Genomic DNA, 27,795 nt, shown 5'->3' with positions numbered 1-27,795 from the left:
GCTCACCATATGCTGAGGGACAAATATGTCGTAATGAAAGCATCGTGACCGGGAAGTGGTTCTTTATGGCCGGAGAAGCCGCGCTTGCATGGTGCAACGGGGGTGTCGGATGGCGAAGATTGCGAGCAATGGCGATAGATGACGGAGCGGGCCCATTGCCACAATGTCGCTCGGCATAATTTTGGAGGAGTAGCCAAAAGATGTAGGGGTTGGTCCTGGGCCAAGCAGGAAGAGGGTGTTTGTGCGCAGGTTGGGTTTCCAGGAATGGAACCTTGACGATCAGGTGTTCACTCTTTGAAGTGGTTCTTGAGCCGCAGCCACGAGGATGGCGGAGGCGGTTCCGTAACGGTCCCGCTGATAAGTGCTCGTGCGTGCAGGCATTCTGGGGCTGCAATCCGAAAATACTGTCATCAGCACCGTCTGTCTGAAGAAAATTCGATAATGACCAACCAGTAGTCGCCGAGATTGCGATTCAACGTGCCGTTGTCAGTATTCGCGGGCTTGGAACTAGCAAAAAAGTACATCATCGGAACGCGTTGGCGGTGGTCACCATGCGGGCGAATATTACTTCGCGTGGGCGTGGTCCCACTCGGGCGACGGTCGAGGTTGTAGAGAGAGGTGCAAGGATGGCGGCGAAAGTTGGCCGGAGAATGCCGGCATTGAAGCTGTCCGGGCCGGGCCGAGCTCGCCGGACAGCCTCTGACATCATTCTGAGACTCTTTCTTGGTCACGACATATAATTCAGCGCACTACTTCCGGTCTCGAAGGGCCTTCTCCCAAACGATTTCGCGATGCTCACGTGGGTCGTTGAGAGGGTGAACTAGACCCCTCGTAGCACACAGAGGGTTTTGCAGATGGACCGTTGGGGGACGAGCGCCACCAGGTCGCGGTCTGATTTCCCGCTGGCTGGGCGCGCGTGTGGATCAGCGTGAAAGGTGCGCAAATCATTCTGCGAACTGTGCCATAGGGAGGTGGAAGCATCGCGCGCCGACGACGGGAGTGCAAGAGAGCGGTGAGAGCGGTCGGCGAGCGGCGAGGCTCGAAGGCTAGCGAATGTGGAGGGATCGGCGGGGGCGCGCGTAGGGCGGGGATCGGGAGCGCTCACGGGAAGAGGCTGGCGACGCGTCTGGGCGACTCTCGCTCTGGGCACTGCTCGTGCTCTCTCTCCCGTTTGGTTTCGCCCTGGTTGCCCTCCCCATCCGCCTCGCCTGGCGCGCCTTCCCCTTCGCCTCCACCATGGCCTCGACGTCCTGCTTCTGACTCTCCTTCCTGACCTTCCTTTCCTGCACTCCTCGCTTGTCTCCAACAACCTTCACTCTTTTTTGCACTCCTCTCTCCCTCTGCCCCCTCACCAGCCATGCTCGGCCAACGGATCATCGACCATGTCCCCGGAGACTGGGAGGTCCATGGCACCCCCCACTCTGGTCTCGCTCCCGCCCCCGTCAAGCGCTACTCGACCACAAACCCGTCCACAGGACTCCCTCTCCGACGCGCAAAATCCTCAGGCTTGCGCATCCTCACTGACAGCGGCTCTTTATGGTCGGACAACCCCAGGGTACGTCAATCATCCCCTCTGTCCCCAAGGCCGCATCCATAAAGCTCCTCCTAGGGCCATCTCAACCCTGGCTTCCTCTCCGCCAACCGCCATTCCCTTCTTTCCGTCAGGTTAGTCCCTCATCCGTCTCACCTTCCTCATAAATCCTCACTCCATCCCCAGGACTCCCGATACTAGCCATACCTTCGGCCAGCCGAACCCCAGCATGATGTCCCCCAAACATCCCCCAACCTCTCGCATACAGTCTCCCGCTTCGACAACTGTCGCGTCCCCTTCATCTGCTGCTCTCGCTGCTCGTCGACACTCTCGCTATTCAATCGCAGAGAGTGCTCTGCGGACTGCCGCCGAAGTCTCTTCTACAGAACTCTCCCCGGCAGAACTCCAAGTTCGTGCTCTCTCGAGAGCTACCGCTCTACTCAGTGAACAGGCCCGGGACGCCCAAACAACCGCCGCAAAACTGCGCGCAGCCTTGGTTGAGAAGGAGGCTCGGGGGCTGGCTCCAGAGCAAGTCAGGTCCTTGCAACGCGAATTCTGGCTGGAGGAGCGAAGAACTGCCTCTAGGATGGACCAAACAGCAACCACACACAAGCTTCTCACGGCACTTTGCAGTCCCATCAACGAGGTTCCGCCGCCGTTGGTGGAGTCTCCAGCAACGATGACCAGGGCGGAAGCAAACTTACGTCTGTTCTTGAGACAGTCGCCTACCCACGTCGTCTTCCCGACCGCTCGCATATCAACGTATACTCTCACTCGGCGCAAGACCATCTCCCAGGTCCAACCCATGAGGCTTCGCACTTTCGCACTCGAAGAAGTTCTTCGGTCACCCATAAAGTCTCGCAAGCGTTCGACATCTCTTGGAGGCCAACCACCCCCATCTCCATCTCCAGAACCCGTGCAATCGCGCAGAGACTCCGCATCAACGGATGTTACCTGTGTATCCCAGGATCCTAGGGAGCAAACCGCGACCGCGACGACACTCAAAGTCGCAGTACACAACTTGGCTGTTTCCGAGGTGTCCCCATTCCCATCTCCGCTCTCCGCTGGCCCCCATGGTGGCATTGTCCGTATCGAGCCCCGCGCGTCCCTACGCCCACGCGACACGATCTTGAGTGAGGTCGGTGATGTGTCCCTGCCGGACTACGTCGCCGACCTCCTTGAGGACTTTGGCGTGTCCAAGTTCGATATCACCCTCCCCTGCGCTCCGTCCTCACCCGCGATGCTTCACTTCCGCACCTCAATCGACTCGTACGGATCGCGAACTGACGACCTCGCCCGTCGCGCTTCGTTGTCGATGCCGGAGTTCCGGCTATTCCCCAACTCCACTGAGGCTTCGCACGAGGAGCCACGTCCGCCACAGCCGCACTCCCCTTCCATACTCCCTCCATCACTCATCATTGACCGCCTTCGGAACGTGACCGAGTTTCCCGCCTCCTCCTCAACGACGCCCTCTCCCCCCGGCTCACTCACTGCTGGCCCCTCCTCCTCGTGGGGCTCCGTAGCCCCCGCGCCGGCTCTCCGCCGCCGCCCATCAAAGCAGCGCAGCACCGGCTCCGTCTCGCTCTTCCAGCCCAAGTTCTCGAGCCCGCGGCTGTCGACGCCCTCGCTCTTCACCGTGCCCGAGGACACGCCCGCGCCCGAGTCGCGCCCGCAGAGCAGCCTGAGCACGTATTGCTACAGCGAGTACGGGTTCGGGTACGGGTTCGGCGACGACAGCGCACTCGAGTCCCCCGAGGCGCGCCTCGAGCGCGCCGGCTACGGCACCGACGTCGACCGCATTCGTCCCGCCGACGCCGACGCCGTGTATGGCGCGAAAGGGGAGGACGACTCGGAGTCGAAGGGCGTCCGCCGGCGGTTCTTCACCGTGCCGTTCCGCCGCCGCCGGTCCAATTCGGGGCCGGCGCTCGCGGTGCAGGAGGTGCGCGAGCAGGAGCGCGATCGCGGGCCTGCCGACGCGGGAGAGAGCGAGAGCGCGGCGCACCTCGGCGTGGGCGTGCTCGCGCGCGTGCGGCGGCGACTTTCTGCGCGCCGGGAAGGGAAGTAGAAAAGCCTGTGGGCCCTGGAGCCCGCACCCACGTGCGTGGGGGCGGGGAACGTCTTGACGTCGACTGTATCGCTATGCCTTTTTGCTTGTCCTGTCTATTGCTTATCTTCGCCCCCCGCTTTAGTTCGTTTGGTCACTCAATACTGTATTGGCTGTCTACTATTTGTTGTCCCACTCTGGGTCCGCCACTCGGCGGCTGGCCCAGAGCCGCGCTCTGTACGTACATCGTCGTTTCCGCCCCCTCCATCCGTCGTTGAGCTTTAAGCTTCTTGCGTCTGTAGTTACCGGGTTGGGGACTTGCTTGCATCTGCACATTGCTCCTTAGATATCACCTAAGCTGTCTTCCAGCACCACCACATTCTCGTTCGCATCGCACACGTAAAGCTTTATCATATATAGTAGCACCGCTCTAGACCTTCCTCCTCTGCCTACTATCTTATTCTGTATCGCGTGTTACGTTACCTCCCCGAACACTCGCTCCGTGTTGTAGGGTGCTGTAGTCCTATTAGTACATAATCCGTCCCTCCGTATCCATACCTGCGGCAGATCCCGCTTGCGCCCACGATTCGCAAAGTCGCGACCGTCGCCAGGAGATGGCTGTGTGCTGCGGTCGTCGGTTGGAGCTCGTCGGTTGGAGCGGAACACGCTTGGCTCGGTCAATTGGGAGCTGTCGACTCGGTGCCGTGAGCGATTGAACGTTGCCATGAAGCCGCAACCGGCGATGCTTTCGACACCAGCCTTCTTGCAGTGATGCGGTGCGAGTGATGAAAGGACTTTTTGTTCTACCCAGCAAGGTCGATTACTAGCGAGGACGTCGGAACGGGCTGAATGGGCCCGGGACAAGGGGAGGTACCTATCGCGCTCGCGGGTCCCAAGAACCGGCAGGTCTACGAGGATGCAGTGTCGGGGACGAAGAATCAGATTCGCTCATGTATCTACTTAGCTCTAGATATCATCATACCACAGCCGCGCTGCCAATGGCAGCCCTCTCGCCCCAGCGGGCCCGCCCCCGGGCGCAGCCAGACTTGAGCCAGACACCCCAAGTTCCAACGGAGTCGACTTGGCACCCGCGACGCTGAGCGCACAATACATACAACTCACTTCGCACGAGACATTAAAACCTCACCGCTCATCAATCGCTCCGAGTCGTCTGCTACTATGTACGACGGCCCTTCGGTAAGCACCGACTCGTGACGAGCCCACCGACGATGACCGCGCACATCACCCAGTACACGAGCGTCCCGGCGGCGAGGCGCCCCTCGAGCGTCGCGGAGAACAGCGAGGACGCCGCTGCGGGCGCGAGCGCGCGCGCCGTCGATGCCGTCGTCTGCGCGAGCCCGTTCGTGAGCCCGAGCGCGCGCCCGTTCGGCGCGCCGTCGCTGATGTAGATGAAGACGCAGCCTGCCACGCGTCAGCGTCCCTCGGTCGACAGTCGCGTCGAAGGACACGGGCAGCACGCACCCCACGTTCCGAGCGTGCACATGTACGCCGCGAGCTGGACGGCGACGAGGGCCCACGAGGCCGCGCCGACCGCGCCGTGCTTCTTCGTGACGAAGGCGAGGAGGGGAAAGCAAGAGGGGGGCGAAAACCAAATCCGTGGCGGAAACCTCTCGAAATTTTGGGACCCCGGGAACCAGGCCCCCCACCCCCCACCCCCCTCTAAGCGAGATAGGCGAGTCAGCGCGTGACCTATGACGAGATCCAGATCTCGCGCATTCTCGCGCGCAATGTGTACGTGGCGAGAATCCGAGCGCGAGAGGCTGACGACCGATAGACACGCAGATGTAGATCAAGTACGAATAGAAATGTAACATTGATTCCGCTATCGATACAACTTAGAGCTACATTACGCGGGATACTAGTAACTGCCGCCACCGCGGCGTGGCTGCTTGCTGAGGGCTTTGTCGAGAGTGTCCTCAGGTTTGCGCTTCCGGCGCCGTGTACTTGATGTCGAAGCCACAGGGATGCTGGAGTCCTGAACTTGCGGGATTAGTGCGAGAGCTTGGACGTCGGTGGTGACTTCCGTGTGCGGCGTAGTGAGAGGTATTGAGGATTCCGGGATGCCCATGCGCTGTTCCTCTTGCATGGATAGCAGCACACGTAAAGTGAGGGCTTCGAGGATGATACCGGGAGATACACCATCGGGAGAGTACTCTGGATGACACTCACGGACATGTAATCCCAAATTGTATCGCCAGATGGCTGGAAAGCGGTCACCATGTCGTGCGGAGCAACCAGGAACCGGGCAGAGAATTGGAGTGTTCGTACACGGGGTGGACAGAGTCGAGTGCAGGCTGGGCTTGTAGAAGTAGTTGACAGCATGTACGCACTCACTACGTGCTTGCGGCTTCAAGCCCTTTGTCAACCACACTTCTGTGCATGTCTTGATACCCGAACGACCACAAAATCCGCATGGAGAGGGCTGTAGAACGACCTGTCTTCGCTGAGTACATTCACTAGTGGAGAGCAGGGGTAAAGAACGTACTGGAGACCCTGCCAACTCCTCCACAACACCTCTCATAGCACGAAGGATGTGATGTCCGACGTGGTTGCGAGTGTTCTGCTTCTCTACCGTGGCTAGGCACTGGTAACAGCGGAACTTCTCGCCGCCGACCTCTTCGCGGCCATCAGTGAGCTTGAGCGATGCCTCTTCAGACCGGAATGCTAAGGCGAGTTTCCCTGGGGCAATTCCATGTCAGAAAACGCATATCCAAGTCTAAAGTTATGTTACATACCCTGCTCATCGCGGTAAGGGAAGCTGTCGTTGGTCTTGAACGCTGGAAGGGCGCGCAGTGTGTCGGACCCACCAGCATCGCCGATACTAGCCCACGCATCACCGACCAGGAGAGGGAGTTCCGCGTCACGGAGTCGCGGGCGTGAGACAGCTCCTCCACTTGCGAGCATGCAGCAGAGAGACGTGCTTCTTGCGCGGCACGACAGCGTTTGCCGCCTAGATGTGGCTCCAGACATGACGCATTTCTTGTCCTCCTGTTGCCTGTGTTTACGCGCTGACCGCATCTCGGACATACGACGTGCCAGACATCTGCCACCAGAACGTACTCATAGTGATCAATTGAAGTCTGGGAAGAGGATCCCAGACTCGATCCTGACCACGCGTCAGTATTTAAGCTATGCAATTGACAGCTACACATACCTGATTGTGAATGTGAGAGCTCCGGTTGAGGAATGGGGAGTTGTCCGAGTGGCTGGGAGCCGGTGGTCAGGTCAGCCGAGAGGCCAGCATCCACTGCGAACAAGTTGTCATCCCATGCGTATGGAAATTGCTGATATCCCGGTTCTAGGGGGTTATGGGGCTCTGGGATGAGTTGTTAGCAAATAAATGAAGGAATACACACCTTACTCACCATGACCGCCCCCCGGATCGTCAATGTAGTGGGTGAAAGAGTTCATCGAAGTGTCCAATAACTCGTCCTAGTAGGCGGTGGTGTGTGCAGAGCTAAAAGAATGCAGGTAGACTGCGTAGCTGGGTGTCTGGGGATAGTTTCCTGACAACAGAGGGACTGACTGTCAAGGGGTAGTGGTGGTTGGAGAGGAAATCGTGGTTCGAGCAGCAGCTGGTCGGGGCATGAGCGTTTCAGCTGAGCGCTCCGTTACGGCTAAGCGGTGTTTGGCTTTCGCGCGACGCGAAGGGTCACGTGCTGTCGGCCATCTCGTGCACCACTTTCGTATTCAACTAGTGTCTCGTGCAACACAGAGATCATCCTAAAACTCGGGAAACGGGAAGATATATCTTTAATGAAGCTATCTACATGTTTACAGGCAAAATCGTAGGCTGGGTGTCAAATTTCAGGCTCTTTCTGTACCAAAACGCGAACACGACCCCCGGACACCGATTGGGGGGAAGGGGGCCCCGAAGGTGTCAGCCGCCGATTCAGATCTCGCCCCCCTCTTGGGGGAAAGAGCGCGAAGACGACGAAGAAAGACGCGTAGGACGCGGTGTAGACCGCTTTCGGCCCGAACTTGCGCAGCAGCCACGGGAAGGCGAACACCTGCACGATCCCCCCGAGGAGGCCCGCGACGCCCTGGAGCAGGCCGACGGTGAAGGAGCTGAACGCGAGCCCGCCGAGCGGGATGCTGGTCGTGTACATGAGAGGCATGAGGACGACGGTGGACTGGTCGGCGAAGGCGAGGAAGACGTAGTTGAAGATCGGCCAGAGGACCTGGGGGATCAGGCCTGAATCGATCAGGATCGACCGAAGGCTGGCCCGCGGACTGGGGTCCTCGGCTTCGATGACGGTAGCTTCTGCTGCCTTCTCCGTACGCGGACGTAGACGGGGCGACGCCGCTGCGCCAGTTTCTGAGCGACTGGGCTCTTGCGAGGGTAGATCACCCGGGCTGAGGCCAGGCGGCAAGCCTGTTTTTTTGAGGACACTTCGCTTCGCTCGAGGTAAGTAGCGTCTAGATAACCGTGGTGAGGACTTGTATTCTTACAGCAAGCACGGGAGAGGCGCGCGCCTCCTTCAGCCCGACCGCCGCAAACACGAACGCACTGATCGACAGACTCGCAGCCACAACGCACGGCAAAAAATACGGGTACGTCTCCAGAACGCCGACCGGCGAAAGACAGGCCAGCGATCCGCCGGCCGCGCGAACACCCCGCCGATGATCGGGCTGCCCCAGAGACACACAAGCTCAAGTCAGTTCGGGGACTCGACACCAAGCCCCAAGGAGCGCTCAACACCCAACGCACCCTAGCGTGCTCCCGAGCGACCACACCATCGGCATGAACGCGAACCCGCGCGCGCGGTTCGTCGCGTCCGTGATCTCCGCCATCATGCTCTTTGCGACGCCGATGTTCCCGTTGAGCGCGCCCTCGGCGCAGCGCGCGAGCACCAGAGCCCAGTACTCGCGCGCCAGCCCGAAGCCGAGCATCGAGAGCGTGAGCCCGAGGAGGCCCCCCAAGAGGATCGGCTTCCGGCCCAGGCGGTCCGACGCCCGGCCCCACTGGAGGACGCAGACGGCTTCGGTGGCGTAGAACGCGGATTCCTGCGGTTTAGGGGAGGCACCTGCGTTATGGCGTGGCCGGGGAGAGACACCGGGGTCAAGCGCACGTACGATGAGCCCGGCGAAGTAGCCCGTCTTGCGCTCGTCGCCGTCGGTGATGCCGATCTCGTGCACCAGTTGGTTGACGAAGGGGTAGATGACGGTCGAAGTCACCGGTTCGGCGAGTTGGAGGTATAGCAAGAGGGCCAACTGCAGCTTGGGTAGTGGGGTCGCTGTCGCGACCACGACACTAGCGTCTGGTTGCATCGGGGCATCTTCGCGACCAGGTTGTGTGGGCTCTGTTTCGGAAGGCCTTTGATGGTCATTTCGGTAGACGGCATCGACATCGGCCATGTGTTGAAGGTATTGGGATGCGGTGGACGTCTGTAAGATCATTAACAGTTGATGGGCAGAGCGACACGCTTATGTACTGACCATGATGCTATTGAAAAAGCATGAGTCACTGGGCCGCATGCCCGAGCAACACTAGAACCGCATTCTTCGAAGCGAGGATCTTCTATGAATTCCATGCCCAACAAATTATCGAGGATTCGCGCGATGATTCATATGAGCAATCAATGTGTCGATCGACGCTCATAGGGGTCTTCCACTGCCCATCAAGTGCAGAGGAAAAAAAACGGCGTATAGTTGACATTACTCGCTAGATGCTGCACGCGAGGGATTTGGACTGCGCAAACGATTATATCAAGCGTACTCATAACACCAAGATTCCGACGTGTGCACCGCGCAAGTGCTTTTGGGTATGCTAGCCAACCTCCCTAAGACAGGTTGTCCGGACGAAGGGAGCGGACGACCTTGCCTGAGAACGAAAAACAAATCAACGACTAAGATCGAGCCAAATGCCAACATCACGTACCGGCACGCCAGATCTCCTGGTCGTCAATCTCCTTCAGCTCCTTCGCGAGGTCTTCACGGTACGTGGAGCGGCCGTTGAATTCAAGGGAACGGCGCGTCTCCGAGCCATCCCTTACGCTCTGGTAGAGCTTCTCGAAGACGGGCAGGTTGGTCTCCTCGAAGACCTTGGCCCAGTCGAGGGCACCACGGCGAGCGGTCGTGGAACACGCATTGTACATGTAGTCCATACTAAAACGCAATGAGATTTGATCGAACCAAAGAAACAGTAGATAAACGCACCCGTACTTGCCAATGAGAGGGTAGAGTGACTGAGTAGCCTCCTCGACAGTCTCATTGAACGCCTCTGACGGAGTGTGACCGTTCTTGCGGAGAACCTTGTACTGCGCAAGGAACAGGCCCTGGATGGCACCCATCAACTGCGGAGCGGGTTAGCACGCCCACGTGACAAGATGTGAAAAGCAACGCACGACACCACGCTCGCCGTAAAGGTCGGAGTAGACCTCCTTCTCAAAGGTGGTCTCGTACATGTAGCCGGAACCGATGGCGACACCGAGGGCAACGGCCTTCTCCTTGGCCTTGCCGGTGACATCCTGCCAGACGGCGACGGAGGAGTTGATGCCACGGCCCTCCTTGAAGAGGGTGCGGACCGTGCGGCCCGAGCCCTTGGGCGCGACGAGGATGACATCGACGTCGGCCGGGGCGACGACCTTGGTGTCCTCCTTGTAGACGACGGAGAAGCCGTGCGAGAAGTAGAGGGTCTTGCCCTTGGTGATGAGGGGCGAGACCTGGGGCCAGGTCTGCGACTGCGCGGCGTCGGAGAGGAGGTTCATGATGATGGTACCGCGGTTAATGGCCTCCTCGATGGGGAAGAGGGTCTTGCCGGGCACCCAGCCGTCCTCCATCGCCTGCTTCCAGCTCTCGCCGCCCTCACGGACGCCGACGATGACGTTGAGGCCGTTGTCGCGCGCGTTGAGGCCCTGGCCGTGGCCCTGCGAGCCGTAGCCGATGAGCGCGAGGGTGTCGTCCTTGAAGTAGTCCTGGAGCTTGGCGAGGGGCCAGTCGCTGCGCTCGTAGACGACCTCCTTGGTGCCCGCGAAGTCGAGGGTCTTCATGCCACGCGCACCCTGGCGGCGGAAGGGGATGACACGAGTGCGGGAGAATAGGCGGAGAAGAGACGTACCATGACGGTGGCAGCGCGGGGGGCCGCGCTGGCCGCGCCATTGCGGGCGAGGATGGAGTAGGAGGCGGCCTTGACGGCGGTGGCCGCGGCGCGAGGCGCACGACGAGAGGCAGCGCGGGCAGCAGCACGGAGGGCGAAGGACGACATGGCGGTTGGGGACACGCCGACTGCTTTCCTCCCCAGAATATACTCAAATTTAGACGCCCGCGCGCGCACTGACTCCCTCGGGCGGCTAGTAAACGTAAACGTTCTTCACTCGCGACCTGCCCGTCTTCGCCTCCAATCACGTATCGTCTGCCAGAGGAACAATCTGGAACTCAGGCCTTGTGGATCTCACTGTGTCTATGCTAATTACATCGAATAGCCACTGAACAAGTCCTACTAGAGTAGAGTAGCAGACAGGATTGCAACGACAGAGGTCACCACTGCTGCAAGACCGCTTGACCACGATGTTGCGCCACCAGTGGAGGTTGCGCTTTTCAAGTGGTTGTGAGTATTTTATGCATGCCTCGCACTGCAGCAGTGCATACCTAGCAGGCGCCGTGCTCGACGTGGAGTTTGCGCTTCTCGTGGAGGTGGTGCCATTACCCACCAAACCGCTCGTACTGAACGCGCGAGTGGTGTTCGCCTCTAATGTCCACGAGATGCCTCCCATGACGTGGCTGAGGAAGGTGGAATCCTGCAAACGGATGAAGACGGCCAAATGTCGGCGATCTGACGAAGCGCACAGACGGAAACGATTCGGACCTGCCATGTCTCGTTGAGATGTCCGAGACTTGTGTAGAAACTGCGGCCAGCAGTCCTGCCAGTCGAAACTCCGGCTCCGTGTTCTTGGAACCATGCTGGTGGGCGGATATGGGCGTCAATGTTTCGACGTTCAATGGAAGCCGTAATCGCGTGCTCGCTACTAGCCTGTCGGATGGGGCGAACCCTGGCTGAATTTGCGCGGACCGGGGTCTGTTTCAAACCGTCATCGTCTCTCTTCTGCTCCGTCGTCCAGAGAGATGCTCTTACCTGTATAACTCGACTCGTTGGCTGAAAGAACAACCACGGCTCCCAAGTCCCGAGGGTCCGACTGGAAATTATACCTGTAGTCACGTAAGCTTTCATCCTGCAGCGTGTTCGGTAAGCTCACATTTCATCGCGAACAGACCATGCTGAGGGTAGCCCGCTCGTGCTTGGGTGAGCGGGACCCACAACATCGACTACCTGTCACCCACATCCGTTAAACCATTCGTCGGCGACATGCGCGATAACCAGTCTACGCTCACCGCATCCTGCAGTTCGGGGTGATAGTCGAATTGTGCTCCTGAGCGGGTGAGGGGTGGTGTGGGTGGGAGGCAGATGTCCACAAGGAGGAGCGCTCACCTACTTCATGCAGGAAAAAGGTCGTATTGCGCAACGCATCCGACGCAGAGTGCACGCCAATGAAGTTCCCGCCTTTGTCCAGGTAGGTTTGAAGCGCCGCCTTCCCGCTTGTGTCTAGCACTGTCCTCCGACAAAAAAGGTTCGCGTCTCCTTCGTGAATCGCCGAAGAGTTTGTACTCACCTTCGCCCGTGTTGCTCAGGAATAGCAAGGCGTCATACTGAGCCAAGTTGTCGTCGGTGAACAGAGCCTGATCCTCCGTATGGTCGAAGACCATTCGCGAGGTCGGTCCGAGCTTCACCAGCGCGTCCACAGCGGTTGGGATGGAGTCGTGCCTGAAGTCGCGCGTGGCAGAGTAAATGAGGATGCGGGCGTCGTTGATCTGGTGAGCATTGCTCAGGGAGGCCATCGCCAGCAGCAGCGATGGGAGAAGAGACAGCATGAAAGGATTGAGTGCCATGGCCCCAGGATGTGGGGACGTAGGTGAGTGTGCATGGGGGCTAGCATTCGTGGCTGAATACTTAGATGACCAAGGGGCCTTTACAACGCATCTAAGTATGTACCGGCCGCCAGAATCTGAGGCACTACGCGTGATATCAACGGAATGGGTCATCTGAGACATCTATGATCAGAACTAAGTCCAGCTCTTGTTTTGCTCAGCCCTGCTGCAAGACTGAGTGCCCCGCAAGAATCACTTTATGCCGGCACAAGATAACAAGTGCCGGGCCCAAGGTGTGGCAACACCAATGTTGGCGCCGAGTAGTACTGGTGACAGAACCATTCTGACGACATGGCGGAGCGGCGACGGCGGGCCGGAACAGGCTATTGGCGCATAATCGAAGCGATCGGATTGGTGTGAACCCCTCGCCGACGTCATCGTCGCCCGTGCCCGTCGAGAGGCTCGAGTGCGCAGTGGAATCGACTCGCGGACGGACACACCTGCGCGCGCAGCTCTGTCCGACTCTCTGCGCATGCCCAGCTTGCTCTCACACCTTGCCGCCCGCTCTCGCTATATCTGCTTGTTTTCTCATCGTCGCTCAGCAGCCAGATCTTTCCCCACTGCCCTCTTCACCGCTGCCCGCACCATGTCCTCCAAGACCATCGCCGTCCTCGACGAGTCCGACCTCAAAGAGGGAGAGATGTGAGTTCATGTCGATAGCGCATTCGGAGGTCTGGGCGAGACGAAGACGGCACTTGGGTATCCCTGTCACCGACTCCACTGTGCAGCAGTACAGGCTGCGGCGTCTGAGCTGGGACAGACCGTGCTTGCAACGGTCGGTGCTCAATGTGCGTATCGTTGCTCACTTCGAGATTTCTGCGCACCGTACAGGAAGCAAGTCGGCTTCGAGGGCGAAGGTCAGGTCCTGCTCTCTCGAATCGGCGACAAGGTCCATGCCACCAGCGCTTTCTGCACCCACTACGGCGCACCGCTCGCCAAGGGTGTTCTCACCGCGGACGGTCGCGTAGTATGGTGCGCATCCAATCATAGAGCTCGAGTGCGTACGTCCCGTCAGTGCTGACAAACAGCGCATAGTCCATGGCACGGTGGTGGGTGTTCTGCCTTGGTCGCCATTCCCACTGTGTGGGTGTTGGCCGGCCGGATTTCGTTGTTCACGCCGCTTCTCCCACGCAGCCTGCTTCAATGTATGCTCCGGCGACATTGGTGAGCAACCGGTTGTATGCGAACATACCAGCTGCTAAGTATCCCCACCAACGCCCCAGAGGACGCCCCAGCCCCTACGGCGCTCCACTCGTTCAAGGCCGAGATCGTGAACGGAAAGATTCAGGTCACCGCGGACCCCTCCACGACCTTGCGCGCGAACAAATCGCGCCCATCTAACCTCGCCGCGACCGGCGCGGACGTCTCGGGGCAGACTCCCGGCGTCGTTGTCGTCGGCGGAGGTAGCGGTGCGTTAGGTGCTGTCGAAAGCCTCAGAGAAGTGCGTTCTGGGTATTTGACAATGCGTGAGCTGCACTCACGCGTCTGCCCGCTTCCCACCAGTTTGGCTACAAGGGCCCGATAACCATCCTCACCAAGGAGCAACACGGCCCCATCGACCGGTGCGCTCTCGGTTCTAACGCCTGGGGCCCCGTCTCTGTTCTCACCAGCTGCTGTGTCGCAGAACGAAGCTGAGTAAGGCTCTCATCACGGACGCCTCGAAGTTGGAGTGGAAGTCGGCGGCAGAACTGCGGGGCAAGTATGGCGTGAACATGCGAATGGGCGTCGAAGTATCTGGCGTCGATGCGGCCTCGAAGGCCGTCCTCGTCGGACAAGAGCGCGTCCCCTACGAGACGCTCATCCTCGCGACCGGCGGCATCCCTCGTCGTCTGCCTGTCCCCGGGAAGGACTTGTCCAACGTCTTCACGCTTCGCGACGTTGGGGATGCGAAGGAGATTGACGCGGGTACGCATGAGCGGGGATATCCACGCTCCTCTCGTGCTGAGGGAATACGCGTTTTGCAGCTGCACAGGCTGGCAAGCGTCTTGTCGTGATCGGCTCGTCGTTCATCAGCATGGAGCTGGTCGTCGCCGTGTCCAAGCGCAGCCTCGCGTCCATCGACGTCATCGGCATGGAGGAGTTCCCCTTCGAAATGGTGCTCGGGAAGAAGATTGGCGCAGGGATCAAGAAGGTATCAGCGAAGGTTCATGAAGTACAGTTGCACAGCTCACCGACCGTCCGTATAGTTCCACGAATCAAACAGCGTCAAGTTCCACATGCAATCCAAGGTGGAGAAGATCGTCCCCTCGGACGCGGACTCTTCTAAGGCTGGCTCTGTCGTTGTCACCTCGAGCACTGGCCAGAGCACTACGCTCCAGGCAGACTTGGTCATTATGGGTGTTGGTGTTGGCCCTGCGACCGAGTTCCTCAGGAGCAGCCCCGGATTCGAGCAAGCCCTCGACAGGATTGGTGCCGTTCAGGTTGACGAATTCATGAAGGTCAAGGGTGTTGAGAACGTCTACGCGATCGGTGAGGCAGACTATGCGAACAATGATTCCTTAACTTGATCGTGTTGTCTCAAAGGTGATATCGCCATGTACCCTCAACCCGGCACCGGCGAAATGAGGAGGATCGAGCACTGGAACGTGAGGAATTCACGACATCATATGCGTGGATATCCGCTTACTTTCGTTTCCAGGTTGCTGGAAACCAAGGTCGCGCCGTGGGCAAGACAATTGCCGAAGGCAAGGGCCAACCGTTCGTGAAGGTCCCCGTCTTCTGGAGTGCGCGTAAGTACATTGCATCCGCGGCGACAGTGCCCGCGTGTTGAGCGTGTTGCTAGAGGGCCAGCAGTTGCGTTACTGCGGTGTGGGCGCTGGGCACGACGATATCATCATCGACGGCAACCCTGAAGAGCTGAAGGTAAGGAAACCTTACTGGTATTTGAGCGCATAGCGTTCTGACGCTATGGCAGTTCGTCGCATACTACACCAAGGGTGACAAGATTATTGCAGTGGCAAGGTGGGATCGTCTGGTATTAGGGACATGCCCGATGCTGACATTCATGTACCACCTTCTTGCAGCATGCAAAGGGATCCCCTGGTCATGAAGGCTTCCGAACTTTTGCGTCTCGGCCTCATGCCTAGCGCTTCAGAGATCAAGGCAGGAAAGGTAAGCCACCTCTAATGGGATGATGAAAAAGTGCACTGATTACGTTGGTTCTTGCAACAGGATGTAATGTCCATCAAGGCGTGAAAACGTATGAGATAGTCATCACATTTGGACGAATCGAGTGTTGTATGAGGAGCGAAAGACCCATGTATCATTAGTAATGTCTTGCTTTCGGCCGTCAGATGCAGTAGACCTGAATTCCACAGTGATAGTGCCGTAGTGGTGGCGTGTGAGATCAGAAACGCGTCTGTCTCGTGACTTGTGACTGACGCGTTCCGGCGTCTCTCGGTCGACGGCAAGCCACTGGAAAGCTTACTCTTGACCTTGTACTCTCATCCTCGGGCCACGGGTCTCTTCAACATCACACTCTATGGCAACTTCATCCTGAGGACATGTCTGCACCAAATCATGAAACCCAGCCATACAAGCCGCCCTCCAAATCCTTTTGGAAAGGCAAGGCCAAGGCCGTCACCGACGACTTCGACGACCTCTTCCCCCGCATCACCTACCGCCACCTGCACTCGACCACCCTCGGCGTGCGCGACCCGCTCCGGGTCGTCGCGCTCTGCGACTCGGATGCCTTCTACGCCGCGTGCGAGCGCGTCCGCCTCGACCTCGACCCCGCCCTCCCGCTCGTCGTGCAGCAGTGGGAGGCGCTCATCGCGGTCAACTACCCCGCGCGCGCGTTCGGGATCTCGCGCATGGACAACGTCCGCGACGCGCGCAAGCGCTGCCCCGCGCTCCGCGTCGTCCACGTCGCGACGTACAAGGAGGGCGAGCCCGAGCCCGGGTACTGGCCCGACCCGGACACGCGCACGCACAAGGTCTCGCTCGACCACTACCGGCGCGAGAGCATGAAGATCATCCAGATGTTCAAGGACGGGCTGCCCGGCGGGGAGGTCGGTGAGTCGCGCTCGGGATTCGGGCGTGGGGCGCAGGGGGCTGAGCGTGCGGGCGGGGGTCGGCAGAGAAGGCGTCGATCGACGAGGCGTTCATCGACTTCACGCGGCCGGTGCGCGAGGAGATGCTCAGGCGGTATCCGTACCTCGCCACGGTGCCTCCGGATGCGCCGGAGGGACTCGACAGCCCTTTGCCGCCGCCCCCGCCGATCTCGTGGGGCGGCTTGGGGAGCGTCGTGCCCGTGGACCCGCCGAAGGACCCACCGACCACTGAGTCGGACGGGGAGGTCGCAAAAGAGGAACAAGGTGGGGAGGAACCCGCGGACGAAGTTGGGGCGGAAGACGAGGACCAGCATTCCAGCGCGGAAGAGGACGACGAGCATGTCACTTGGCATGATGTCGCACTGTCCATTGCTGCAGAATTCATGCTTCGAATACGAGAAGACATTCGAGACAAGCTGGGCTATACTACTTCTGCGGTGAGTATGCGTATCGCTCGTCGAGGCAAGTGTGCCCGGCTGAACAGTGCAGGGCCTAGCACGGAACAAGTTCCTCGCCAAGGTTGTACTGCCTCTTCTGCTGTACAGGATGGCCGGCTGAGACCTCTGGGAGAACAGCTCACGGCGTCGTACAAGAAGCCCATGAGCCAGGTTCGTAGCTACTGCTGCAGTGATGTTTTTGGCTGACAGGGAGTCAGACTATACTGCGCAATGCTGCCATACCCAATTACCTTAGACCGATGCCATTCCAGAAAGTGCTTATTATATTCTCATAGTAGCCATGGTGCTGGTTGTTGATTGCATTGCGTACTAGATCAGGTTTTTGGGTGGAAAACTCGGCAAGGCCCTCGCAGAAGAGTACGATGTGTCCACAGTTGGCGATCTACTGTACGTATCGTTGATTGCGTCCTTATGATAGGGCTGACTGCGTTCTTGATTCAGGACCATTGACCTCGGTGAGTGCGACCATTGTCGAGATGCCGGGGAACGCCATGATCAACTTCATGGGATAATCAGAGGAGATGCAACGCAAGTTCGGGGAGGAGTCAATCTGGGTCTATGAGATCCTGCGGTCTGTCTCTACGCTTTTCATCCCAATGACCAACTCTCATCTGGCTCCCACTCCACAGGGGAATTGACAGAACAGAAGGTTCGGCCCCTGCTGAGGTAGCGCAGTCGAGCCATACTGATAAGGCGGTGACGCACTTGTCGACGAGAAGTCAAGGAAAAGTCTGTGGTGAACAAGAGCATGATGGCATCCAAGAATCTGGCGACGCCCGTTACAAAGGCAACCGATGGACACCATTGGGTTCGTGTACTGGCTGCGGAGCTCGCGCTTCGTCTAAATGAAGCGCGAGACAACAATCCAGCACTGTGGCCGAAGACTATCGTTCTCCACGTGCGCAAAGGTGAGTGATACATCGACAAACTGTGAGGGTCGCGCTCACGCCCCGCCAACCTGCAGGGTATGATACTTCGAAGTCTAAGCAGACGCCGTTTCCCTTTACGAAGAGCGTCACAGTCGATGCGATTGCTTCATTCGGTAACAAGCTTTGGGACGAGCTCGTCGGTACTCGTGGATCAACTCCGTTCAAGATCACAAACGTGTCATTGGGGTTCTCCGGGATCGGTATCATGGAAGCAGGCCAACGGACCATTGAAGGCTTCCTCACTGCTCGCAATGCATCGGACGACCAACAGTCGCTTGCCGTCACTGCGAGTGATGCAGTTCGTTCGCCAGCAAAACGCCCACGATTGTCCTCCGACCACGAAGAGCGCCCGGCAAGTCGGGCCAAGGACTCGAGCTCAAGTCGGAGCGCCGCCGCCGCCGCCGCTGCGACGAACCCCCTGAACGCTAGCGTGAAGCAGGACCATTCGCGCGCACCCGGCTCGGACCGATGGGCGTTCGTCTGCGACAAGTGCGGGGCGGTTATACGGGTGCCCAACGGTGAACGGGGGGGATCAGATGCGGCAGTTGATGCGAGGGGCAGTTCTGGCACCGTGGACGGTGGCGCAGGAGGGGAGGAGCGCATGCTTGACGACGCGATCAGGGAGGAGATGCTGGCTGCGCTCCGACTCGAGCACGCTGATTTCCACTTCGCGCAGGAGCTCGCGGCGGTGGGCGACGTCGGCGCTCCGAAGCGCGTCATCCGGCCGTCAGAGCGACCGACAGTGCCGACAGCGAAGAAGAGGAAGGGCGGCCAGGGTGCGGGGGCGAAGACGAAGGCGACGGCGGGAGACGGGGGCATCGCGAGGTTCTTCAGCAAACGGTGACTTTGGATGGGGCGTGTATGTTGTGGATGGAATATCACGTTCAAATATGTTTTTGCATCTGCGCCGACGCGCGCGCGCGCACCTTCCGTGTGGACGGATCGCGAGGCGTCAGCGCGACGCTGGGTTGGGCATCAAAATCAGGATCAAATGCCACACTGCCACGGCTAGCGGCGGATTGAAGACAAGGCTGCTTGGGGCGTTGCTCCCGTTTGCTTCTCCTCCCGCCCCCTTTCTCCCTTCTTCTTCTTCGTTCTTTGGACCGGCTCCCTGTCTGCTTCGGTCAGACCTTGTTTCGACCACAGGCGCAGGACGACCTCTTTTGCAGCTCGCAGCAATTTTGGCCAGTCTGTCCGGGACAGTTCATTGCTCTTGAGCCCTTTCTGTTTGCCTTCTTTCTGTCCTGCGCACATTCTTTTTCTCCGTGACTCTTCAAGATCCTCTGTTCATCTTCATCATGTCTGCTTCTTCGAACCTGCTCAAGCTCACCAGCGGCCAGGCGTCTTCGCTCATCGTGAGTCCTCCAGCCTTGTCACGTGCTCATACATGCAGCTGAGCATCGGACTGGCGGGCATTCCAGGCTGTCGTCCTTTTCGCGACCATCTCCCTGCTCGCCATCTTCGCTGTCCTCCTCCGCTACTCATGGGCCCCCGTCGTCGAGCGCATCAAGGGCCGCCGTTCAAGCGACTCCGCGATGGCGTTCTTCAACACACAACTCGGAGCATACATCGCGTCCCTCATGCTGAGCAACGCGTTGAGCAGCATCTCGTTTATGATCGACGCGCAGTGGTCATCGGACAAGTCTATCGTCGCAGGTGCGTCTCATTCGTAGACCTCATCACACTCTAGTTTCATATTGCGTCTTTCAGGTATTACGTGCAATGCTCAAGGTGTGTCTGGCGGACTGGAGGCGGAGGAATGACTGTTCTGACACGCAGGCTGCAGGGATTCTGGGCCAGATGGGAGACATGGGAGGAGCATTCTTCACCAGTGCGATCGCAATCCACTCCTTCAACACGCTTGTCCTCCGCAACAAGCTTCCCGTGTGGATCTGCCTCGCCGTCAACGTCTTCGGCTGGTTGTTCGCCATTATTATGGGTGAGTGATGATTGCCTGCCTTCCGTGCGCTGTTGCTCAGATCTGAGACCAGCGGCGACGCCGACGTGGGTTAGCCCTGTTTTTGGCCCTGTCTACGGCCTTGGCGGGATTGGATGCGGAATTTCCACCGAGTACCCTCTCCTGGGGACCGTGCTTCATCTCATTCCGGTGGGTTCATATTCAATCTCGCTTATATCTCACGTTGGGTTATACTGATGTCCTGTAATTCTATGCTCCCCCAGCTTCTCCTGGGTTCCGTCGTCTCCGTCGTTTTCTCCTCACTAGTCTTCCTCGTCCTTCGCGGGACGTTGAACCTCAAGGATGGCTTCAAGCTCAACGTCAACCGGTCGCACAGGTGGAGCATGTCAAGCGTTACCACCGTTGAGTACGAGCGCTTTATTGCGACTGTTGCTCGCAGCATGCTGTGGTACCCATTTGGTACGTTGCATTATGCGTGGCTTAATGCAGTTGCTCACTAGCGCAACCGCAGCCTACAACATCCTTCTACTTCCCGAGATCATCGTGATGCTCACCCAGGCATCGAGCATCAACGTTCCGTTCGAGGCACTTGTCTTCTCTGGCACCATGGCTTCCATGCTCGGTCTTGCCAACTCTTTGATCCTCATCAACACCCTTCGCATCCTTCGTCCCTTCCTCGAGGGAAATTTGACTGTTGGCTCGGTCGGGTCTGTGGACCGCAAGTCCAAGGATAGCGATATGGAGAGCTTCTACGCGGGCGCGAAGTCGCCCGCTGGTTTCTCGCCCGACACTCCGGAGAAGGCCTACACCAAGCGCGAGAGCAAGCCCGAGTGGACGCCGCCCCCGCGTACCGCCTCAAGCATCACAGCCAACGTCGCCCGTGGCATCAACCGTGTCAGCCGTGGTCTGTCACTGAAGCGCAAGGAGAGCGAGCTCAACCCCTTCGTTGAGGTCGCCCGTCCGATCACCCCGGTCGCGGAACTCAACGCGATGCTCGCCGAGCCCGAGCCGGCCTACAAGAGGAGCCTGCCTTCAACTCCCCGCCTGCGGGCCGGTGCTCCTTCGACTGGTCTTCCCCTGCCCCGCCGCGACACGCGCTCGCCGATCTTTCGTCAGCCTACGCTGCCCACCGAGCGTTCCCCTGTTGTGGAAGTGCCGTTTGTCTCCGTGAGCCTGAACACTCCGGAGCCTCCCAAGAAGATGGTGCAGTTTGCGGTGCCCGCGAGCGATACGTCCTCTGACAACGGATCTCGTCACACTTCAATGAGCGAGTCCCTCGTCTCGATGTACCTCTCGCGTACTCCTGAAGCGGCCGAGATGGACGTCCCCCCCGTCCCTCCCAAGAAGGCCCTCCCTGAGCCGCCGAAGAACCGCCGCCCGGCCCAGCTCCCGCTCTCCGCTCGCCCGTCCATGAGCAGCACGCTCACGCCCTCGGCCTTCCCTGGGGTCCGCTCGGCGCGCCTCCCGGTGATCACCCCGACCGAGGCCGTCGCAAGCAACGAGTGGGCCGAGCGCGTCCGCGCCGCCGCGACCCCTACGACCGCGACGCTCAAGGCCGAGCGCCGCCGCTCGCGCTCGCTCGACCTCAACGCGACGAACGGCCTTCCGCGCACGCCGGCGCGCACCCCGATGTACGGCGACTCGCTCACCGCCGCGACCCCCCGCCGTGACGCGAGCCTGAGCGCGGTCTCCGCACGCACGGCGACGTTCGGCGCGCGCACGCCCTCCACGGCCCGCCCACCTGCGTCGGCGCGCGCGCTGCCCCTGCCCGCGACCCCGGCAGGAAGCCGCACGCCTGGGGGTTACAACTACCTCTGAGACCCCAATAGACTTGACCGCCTTCCCATCCGACGACGCTGCCGCAGCTCCCAGCGCACATTACAGCCCATCCCGATCCCCTGCACACCAACCTGGACATTACGATACGCACGCACGGATTTTGAACGCTGAACCTTGACCAGTCACGACTCACGACCCCCTTCGTTTTCGCTTTTCGCTTTCGCCCCCACCCCCTTGGTCTCTTTGCACGCACCTTCCACGAACACTTGCTCCCCCTCGTTCTCGAGACCCGGCGTGGCCAGCCGGGCTCGGTTTTGTTCGCTTTCGTTCGTTTCCTCTGTAATGTGATAGCTGGCCTGTGGCGTTACGGACGTGGAGGGGCCGCGGCGCGAAGACTGTGCTGCATCGGACCTGCAGCCGACCGCAGCCCGCGCCGCACGCTCGTTTCTATTTTATTGCATGTATCTCTAGCTCCCTCTCCCTCGGGTGTGTTCCGACCGCGTGCGGGCGTGATAGTGCCACGGTGCCGGAGGGCAGTACACACGTACTGGGCTGAGAGCCCGGATGTGCGGGTCGTGCGCAACGCAGAATTGGAGGTCGGGGAGGACACGCAGGCGAAGGGGAGACGTGCGGTGGGAGCGGTCGTCCGGTCCCTGTAGAGCTTCGCAGACCGTCCATTGGTTGCGCCGCTAGCTGCGAACGGATTCGGGCTCTGTGTTTGTTCGGCGCAAGGTAGCGAATTCACTCAACTGAGCCGCGCGGGCCTTGAACACAGCCTTGGGAACAACAGTCTGCGGGTGTCCTCAACAGGGCAGTTGTGTCCTCGCCTCCGCAACAAGCGCACTGCCCGCCCAGGTTGGGGCAAGCACTCATACAAGAGTGTGTGTTACTTATAATTGGGTGTCGCGTACACCCGCACGCCTTGTTTCACCACTCCGAGAAACGCGGGCGCGGGTGCGCCGCCGACGCAAGCGGGCAGAAGAGCGCGCCAGGTGTTTCAAGCTCGCGCGTCCGAGGCGTCTCGATCGGCTCGCGCGCGGGTGCGCAGACGATCGTCTGGATGCGGCACTTTAAACTTAGGGCATGACGTCGCCGGCGGAGCCGCCCCGTCCGGGGAGGCGAGCGCAGCGACGGCAGAGCAGATCTCAGCAGGTAAGTTCAGGTTTGGCGGACGTAAGGAGCAGGGATCAAAGATAGAATTTCAGGGGTACGTAGCAGTAGCTATACATCGCTCGGTCTGGTGTCAGGGCCTCCAGAATGGAGTGATGGGTAGATGGCGTACCAAACGGCACCGCCGGGACGTGAAAGGCTATCTGAGGTCGGCAGACGGGCACATGGGGCAGAGCACGGGAACGTAGGCCGGCGTCGAGGAAAGGGAGCTGTCTGTAGGCACAGACACCGCGACACTGGACCCGAGGATGTCGCTTTCGGCGAGGCAGTCAGCACTGCTTGCGATGCCTGGCGGCTGACATGGACAAGTCAAGGCGGGAGAATATCAGGAACTCCTCGGGATGCCGAAAGCATCTGTGATGCTTGTTGGTCCCATCGGCGCATGACAGAGGCATTCCTGCATGGGAGGGCCGATTGCCCGGAAGCGGGTATGAGGGATCGTCTGGAATTACTTAATTGACTGCGTACCTGGGTGGGCTGTACGCCTGTCGGCCCGGGGCTTCTGCGATGGACAGGTCGTACACATGTAGAGACGAGAGCTGCGTGTAGAAGCGAAGATGATGATGGGAATGGCAGGCTGCGAAAGGGGGTGACTGGATGGGCGGCAGACGAAAGCTTTGCGTTTTGGTTTGAACAGTTTTCAGGATAGATGGGGTGGGCAGCGTCGGAGTCGTAGTCGGAGCCAAGCAGTACAGAGGACGTCACGTTGGGGCACCGGACGGTGATAGTGGCGACGAGGAAGGAGGAAGTCTTGGGAGGTGCCGGTCACACGTCCGACAAGGTATGGCAAGTAGGCCATGATCACGACGGGATGCTGGCTGGGGTGTGAGGATTCCGAGTACGACTTCAGGCGGTGGCCCTGGAAGGCAGCTATTGAGAAGCATGTGGCAGCGGGCAGGAGTTGATCAAGATGGGACATCATCGTGCGTGGTGAGCAGACGTCGCGGACGGTGATAAGACGAGCCTCGTTGGCCGCGCGCGCACTGGCGTCGAGCGGCGGGTGGACGGGGCATTGGAGTGGAAGCGGGAGGTTGGGAGGAAAGAGACTCCAGCCGGCCGGACGGGCAGAGTCGGTCGGGCGCTGGCGGCCATCGGGGGCGCTTGGCAGGACGGTGTTTGGCCCTATTTGACGCACGGCGGGGTCCACGAGAGGGCCCCTCCTCCGCCGTCTCCTCGTCCTCCTTCGACGGATCACCGCGTCCCCTTATATCCCCTCCTCCCATACCCCCTTCGCCCGTTTCTCCTCCCATAGCCATGTCTCGGGTACGCCCTTCCTCTCCCCCCGCCGTCCTCGCGCTCACCCTCCCCTAGTCACAGTTCCTCCGTGAATACAAGCTTGTCGTCGTCGGCGGTGGTGGTACGTCCCTCGTCCGCCTCCACTCTCTCCGTCCTCACTTCTTGCCCCAGGTGTCGGCAAGTCGGCGCTTACTATCCAGTTCATCCAAAGCCACTTCGTCGACGAGTACGACCCCACCATTGAAGGTGAGTAACTGTCGCCCTTCTTTTCCCTTCCTTGCCCATCCCATCCAACACCGTCCCTCTCGCTCGTCCCGCCTACGTCTCTCTCCCCTCCCCTCGTCTCTTGGGAGCAACCTGCTTATGTCCCTGCCTCCAGATTCGTACCGGAAACAATGCGTCATTGATGACGAAGTTGCTCTCCTCGACGTGTTGGATACTGCAGGGCAGGAAGAATATGGGTATGTCCCTAGATTCTTGTCTCGCATTCCCGCTTACCAAAGTCATCCAGTGCCATGCGCGAACAATACATGCGCACGGGCGAGGGGTTCCTCCTGGTCTACTCCATCACCTCCCGCAATTCGTTTGAGGAAATCAGCACTTTCCACCAACAAATTCTGCGTGTCAAGGACCAGGACTCGTTCCCCGTCATCGTCGTTGCCAACAAGAGCGACTTGGAATACGAGCGGCAGGTCGGGGCCAACGGTGCGGCTTGCGTCTGATTGCTCCACGTCAATCTGTTTGCTCAACCGAGCCTCGCGTAGAGGGCCGTGACCTCGCGAAGCATTTCGGCTGCAAGTTCATCGAGACTTCAGCCAAACAGCGGATCAACGTCGACGAGGCCTTCAGCCTTCTCGTACGTGAGATTCGGCGGTACAACAAGGTTCGTAACCTCTATTCCTCACCATGTTTCCGTCACTGACGCCCGCCCCAGGACCAGCAGACCGGTCGTCCCGGTGTGCAGCCCAACATGCCCAGCCAGCCCGGAGTATACGGCGCAGGGAACCAGCATCCAGATGATGGAGCTGGTGGCTGCTGCGGTGGTTGCGTTGTTGCGTGATTGTGCCTCGGCCACTCTGCTATTCTTTCCCGTGCTCTCTTTCCTCTGGGCCAGGAACCTCTCTCAGCGTTACCTCGGCCGACCGATCCATCCTGTCGCCCACTCCCCATGTTCATTCTTATCCGGATTGTCGTCTGTTTGAGCTGCTTTTTGTTGAATGTATCTGTCTTCCTGAGCCTCCGTCTCTCACCCGCCTATTGTCTAGTTGACTGGTCTGCCTAGGCCTCTTATCACTTACATGTGCCGTGTCGCACCGTCTGTGAGTCCCCGCTTTTTGTTTAACTGGCTCCGTAGACCTTGTCTGTCGCTACTCGTTTGACCATTCTTCCTCTCCGCTATAGTCCTCTATAGTTCCAGCCCCGGCCCCGCTCCTGTCTATCGCCTCTTGCACCGCCCCCAAGTACTAGTACGCGCCATACGGGCCCGCCTCCCCCTACGCCACCTACTAGCACCACTACGCTATACGGCACGCTGAACCGCGTCGCCCATAGAAGCCTCATACATGCAAACCGTTACAGCGTACTTACCGCGTCCCTGTGGCATCAGAATACGATCGACCTATGCTCCGGAGTTGGCTTGCACGTGTGCATCCGTCCAGATCCTTGTCGGCCGCCCTTGAGCACACCTCTGGACAAGAACTGGCGATTTTGATTTTGATCAAGCACAGGTACATCGTTAGGTTCAGAGGATATGCAAACTCTGTGTGCGGTCCTTTAGCCGTGTCCACAGTGCTCCCGGCAGTTCGAGTAGGGCCCCGATCGGCCAGGGACGAACGTTGCGGGCGGGGCACTGCAACGAGCTTCAAGTCGAGGGGGGACCGTCGCAGTCGACGCGTTCGCGGGCGACGGGGCGACAGGCGGATGGACGTGCTCTCGGCTGCCTTCGTGACATCGGCGGCGGCGGCGGCCTGGGAGGTTGTCGAGGTGGAGGCTGGCGTCGATCGCGTGGACCGCTTGGTGGCTCGCGGGAGGGCTGCGCAGTGCGAATGACCTTGATCAGGCTTGAAGTTAGCCACTAAAAGTAGATTTATGGGCGTTTTATATTGGGCAGTGTGACTACTATGTAGAACTAGGCCAGTGTGACGAGCGCGTCGAGCCACTGCCAAACAGCGGACAACAACGCGTCGCGTTGGAGTGCTGCTCGCAGCTGCGCCTGTCACGCGTCGGAGACTGGTGCTCATCGTCTCAATCTGACCTGCTTCCCCAAGTACTCGTCAGCTCGCTCACCCTTTGAAGATCGAACATGCCGGGTTCTGAAGATGAAGCCGGCCCATCAAGCATCCCATCCATCGCCGACCCCTCCGTTCCTCTGACGGACTCCTACACATACCACTCTCCCACCCCCACCTCGCCTGGTCCCTACATCCTCGGAGTCGACGAGGCGGGGCGCGGGCCCGTGCTCGGCCCCATGGTGTATGGCGTAGCCTACTGCCCCGTCGCGTACAAGGACGACCTGGAGCAGCTCGGCTTCGCAGGTGAGCCCCGCACGCGACCACGCTCCGCCCCCAGCGCCGTCGAGCTCAGCCCGCCCTGCCTCGCCCAGACTCCAAAACGCTCACGGCGCAGGTGCGCGAGTCGCTGCTGGGCACCCTGGCGTCGGATCCGAGCAACCTCGGCTGGTCCGTGCGCGTCCTGAGGTACGCTCCCTGCCCCCGCCCGCCCTTCTGCGAGCTCAGCGCGGCACGGCAGCCCCAAGGACATCTCCGCGGGGATGCTCCGGCGCCCGCCGACGAACCTCAACGTGCAGGCGCGACAGGCCACGGTGCTCCTCATCCGCGAGGTGCTCGCGCGCGGCATGCAGCTCTCTGAGGTCCGCCTCCCTCCCTCCCCTCCCCCTGCCCTGCTTACACATTGCCGCCCCCTTCTGGCAGGTCTACGTCGACGCGCTCGGGAAGACGGGCCCGTACCAGGCGTACCTCTCCTCGCTCTTCCCGGACATCGCCTTCACCGTCGAGACCAAGGCGGACATGAAGTACAAGGTCGTCGGCGCGGCGAGCGTCGCGGCCAAGGTCACGCGCGACGCGTGGATCGAGGGATGGGTGTACGAGGAGTGCACGCCGCCGCCGCGGGCGGTCGTCGAGTCCGAGTTCTTCCGCACGCCGACGACTGCCGCGCGGGACGATCCGCAGCCCGCGGAGGCGCAGGACGAGGTCCTGTGGGCGAAGGAGACGGGGAGCGGGTATCCTTCAGGTGTGTGGACGTGCGTCCTCGTGGAGCTGTCGCTCTTGGGTTGATTTCCTCCTTCAGACCCAAAAACGCAGGCGTGGATCAAGAAGTCGTTGGATCCGACGTTTGGCTACCCTTCGTTCGTGCGGTTTTCGTGGGCTACAATCAAGGTCGTGCTTGAGAAGGATGCGCACGAGGTGGAATGGTGCGTCAGAATACGGTCGTCTTTCCAGACCATCATCATGAACAATGTTTCATTACAGGATCGACGACGGGGATACTGCCCTTCAGAAAGCCTTCCTCAGTGGAACAGGCCGTGACAAGGATCGTTGTGCGGTCGCGAAGGACCTCTGTCTTTCGAGCGTCGGCGTGTTGTAGGGAGAGCGGCGCGTGCGTTCCCTCGGATATTACAGATATCACTATCCATGTAAAGTACACGTACAATATATCATAATGTGTAGCACCAGCATCTTTGCCAAAATCGTGATGTGGGCACCACACGGCGAA

At 59.7% G+C, this 27,795-nt stretch overlaps 9 protein-coding genes across 9 annotated transcripts; 6 read left to right on the top strand and 3 right to left on the bottom strand.

Moving 5' to 3' along the window:
- Window positions 1–1,357: 1,357 nt before the first annotated feature.
- Window positions 1,358–3,596, top strand: BXZ73DRAFT_38520 (uncharacterized protein; the record flags this gene model as incomplete). Its single annotated transcript, XM_048018211.1, has 4 exons — window positions 1,358–1,555; window positions 1,610–1,665; window positions 1,718–3,320; window positions 3,387–3,596. 4 exons carry the CDS (start codon window positions 1,358–1,360, stop codon window positions 3,594–3,596), a joined length of 2,067 nt encoding a protein of 688 aa, XP_047883188.1.
- Window positions 3,597–5,454: 1,858 nt separating this feature from the next.
- BXZ73DRAFT_38004 (uncharacterized protein) lies at window positions 5,455–6,216 on the bottom strand (the record flags this gene model as incomplete). The annotated part of the gene is made up of 2 exons (XM_048018107.1): window positions 5,455–6,030; window positions 6,082–6,216. Coding segments are annotated over 2 exons (711 nt in total), but the record flags the coding sequence as incomplete, so codon positions are not given.
- A 3,163-nt stretch (window positions 6,217–9,379) lies between these two features.
- Window positions 9,380–10,803, bottom strand: BXZ73DRAFT_38618 (ketol-acid reductoisomerase; the record flags this gene model as incomplete). The annotated part of the gene is made up of 5 exons (XM_048018231.1): window positions 9,380–9,420; window positions 9,478–9,704; window positions 9,756–9,892; window positions 9,944–10,600; window positions 10,657–10,803. The coding sequence occupies 5 exons, from the start codon at window positions 10,801–10,803 to the stop codon at window positions 9,380–9,382; spliced, it is 1,209 nt and encodes a 402-aa protein (XP_047883186.1).
- A 234-nt stretch (window positions 10,804–11,037) lies between these two features.
- On the bottom strand, window positions 11,038–12,482 carry BXZ73DRAFT_96186 (trehalose utilization-domain-containing protein; the record flags this gene model as incomplete). The annotated part of the gene is made up of 5 exons (XM_048027004.1): window positions 11,038–11,131; window positions 11,187–11,335; window positions 11,928–11,965; window positions 12,025–12,144; window positions 12,206–12,482. The coding sequence occupies 5 exons, from the start codon at window positions 12,480–12,482 to the stop codon at window positions 11,038–11,040; spliced, it is 678 nt and encodes a 225-aa protein (XP_047883185.1).
- A 625-nt stretch (window positions 12,483–13,107) lies between these two features.
- On the top strand, window positions 13,108–15,716 carry BXZ73DRAFT_96185 (uncharacterized protein; the record flags this gene model as incomplete). Its single annotated transcript, XM_048027003.1, has 15 exons — window positions 13,108–13,163; window positions 13,353–13,493; window positions 13,557–13,570; window positions 13,656–13,685; window positions 13,745–13,962; window positions 14,025–14,083; window positions 14,146–14,426; window positions 14,486–14,652; window positions 14,708–14,990; window positions 15,045–15,106; window positions 15,160–15,250; window positions 15,304–15,383; window positions 15,436–15,482; window positions 15,545–15,632; window positions 15,693–15,716. The coding sequence occupies 15 exons, from the start codon at window positions 13,108–13,110 to the stop codon at window positions 15,714–15,716; spliced, it is 1,641 nt and encodes a 546-aa protein (XP_047883184.1).
- A 308-nt stretch (window positions 15,717–16,024) lies between these two features.
- Window positions 16,025–18,804, top strand: BXZ73DRAFT_96184 (DNA/RNA polymerase; the record flags this gene model as incomplete). The annotated part of the gene is made up of 11 exons (XM_048027002.1): window positions 16,025–16,535; window positions 16,601–17,010; window positions 17,063–17,095; window positions 17,149–17,181; window positions 17,229–17,285; window positions 17,345–17,418; window positions 17,473–17,486; window positions 17,548–17,602; window positions 17,661–17,680; window positions 17,751–17,939; window positions 17,996–18,804. 11 exons carry the CDS (start codon window positions 16,025–16,027, stop codon window positions 18,802–18,804), a joined length of 2,205 nt encoding a protein of 734 aa, XP_047883183.1.
- A 454-nt stretch (window positions 18,805–19,258) lies between these two features.
- On the top strand, window positions 19,259–21,696 carry BXZ73DRAFT_96183 (uncharacterized protein; the record flags this gene model as incomplete). Its single annotated transcript, XM_048027001.1, has 7 exons — window positions 19,259–19,315; window positions 19,382–19,616; window positions 19,671–19,691; window positions 19,747–19,899; window positions 19,952–20,067; window positions 20,142–20,337; window positions 20,390–21,696. The coding sequence occupies 7 exons, from the start codon at window positions 19,259–19,261 to the stop codon at window positions 21,694–21,696; spliced, it is 2,085 nt and encodes a 694-aa protein (XP_047883182.1).
- Window positions 21,697–24,081: 2,385 nt separating this feature from the next.
- On the top strand, window positions 24,082–25,123 carry BXZ73DRAFT_73379 (ras protein; the record flags this gene model as incomplete). Its single annotated transcript, XM_048021890.1, has 7 exons — window positions 24,082–24,090; window positions 24,139–24,184; window positions 24,235–24,309; window positions 24,443–24,524; window positions 24,575–24,768; window positions 24,828–24,946; window positions 24,998–25,123. 7 exons carry the CDS (start codon window positions 24,082–24,084, stop codon window positions 25,121–25,123), a joined length of 651 nt encoding a protein of 216 aa, XP_047883181.1.
- Window positions 25,124–26,365: 1,242 nt separating this feature from the next.
- BXZ73DRAFT_38047 (ribonuclease H2 subunit A) lies at window positions 26,366–27,666 on the top strand (the record flags this gene model as incomplete). The annotated part of the gene is made up of 7 exons (XM_048018114.1): window positions 26,366–26,597; window positions 26,666–26,759; window positions 26,812–26,932; window positions 26,994–27,194; window positions 27,273–27,312; window positions 27,370–27,493; window positions 27,552–27,666. The coding sequence occupies 7 exons, from the start codon at window positions 26,366–26,368 to the stop codon at window positions 27,664–27,666; spliced, it is 927 nt and encodes a 308-aa protein (XP_047883180.1).
- Window positions 27,667–27,795: the final 129 nt, after the last annotated feature.

This window comes from Epithele typhae, assembly GCF_022376455.1.
Source record: "Epithele typhae strain CBS 203.58 chromosome Unknown BXZ73scaffold_2, whole genome shotgun sequence".
Taxonomy (NCBI): Eukaryota; Fungi; Basidiomycota; class Agaricomycetes; order Polyporales; family Epitheliaceae; genus Epithele; species Epithele typhae.
This window is presented reverse-complemented; position numbering and strand designations above follow the sequence as displayed.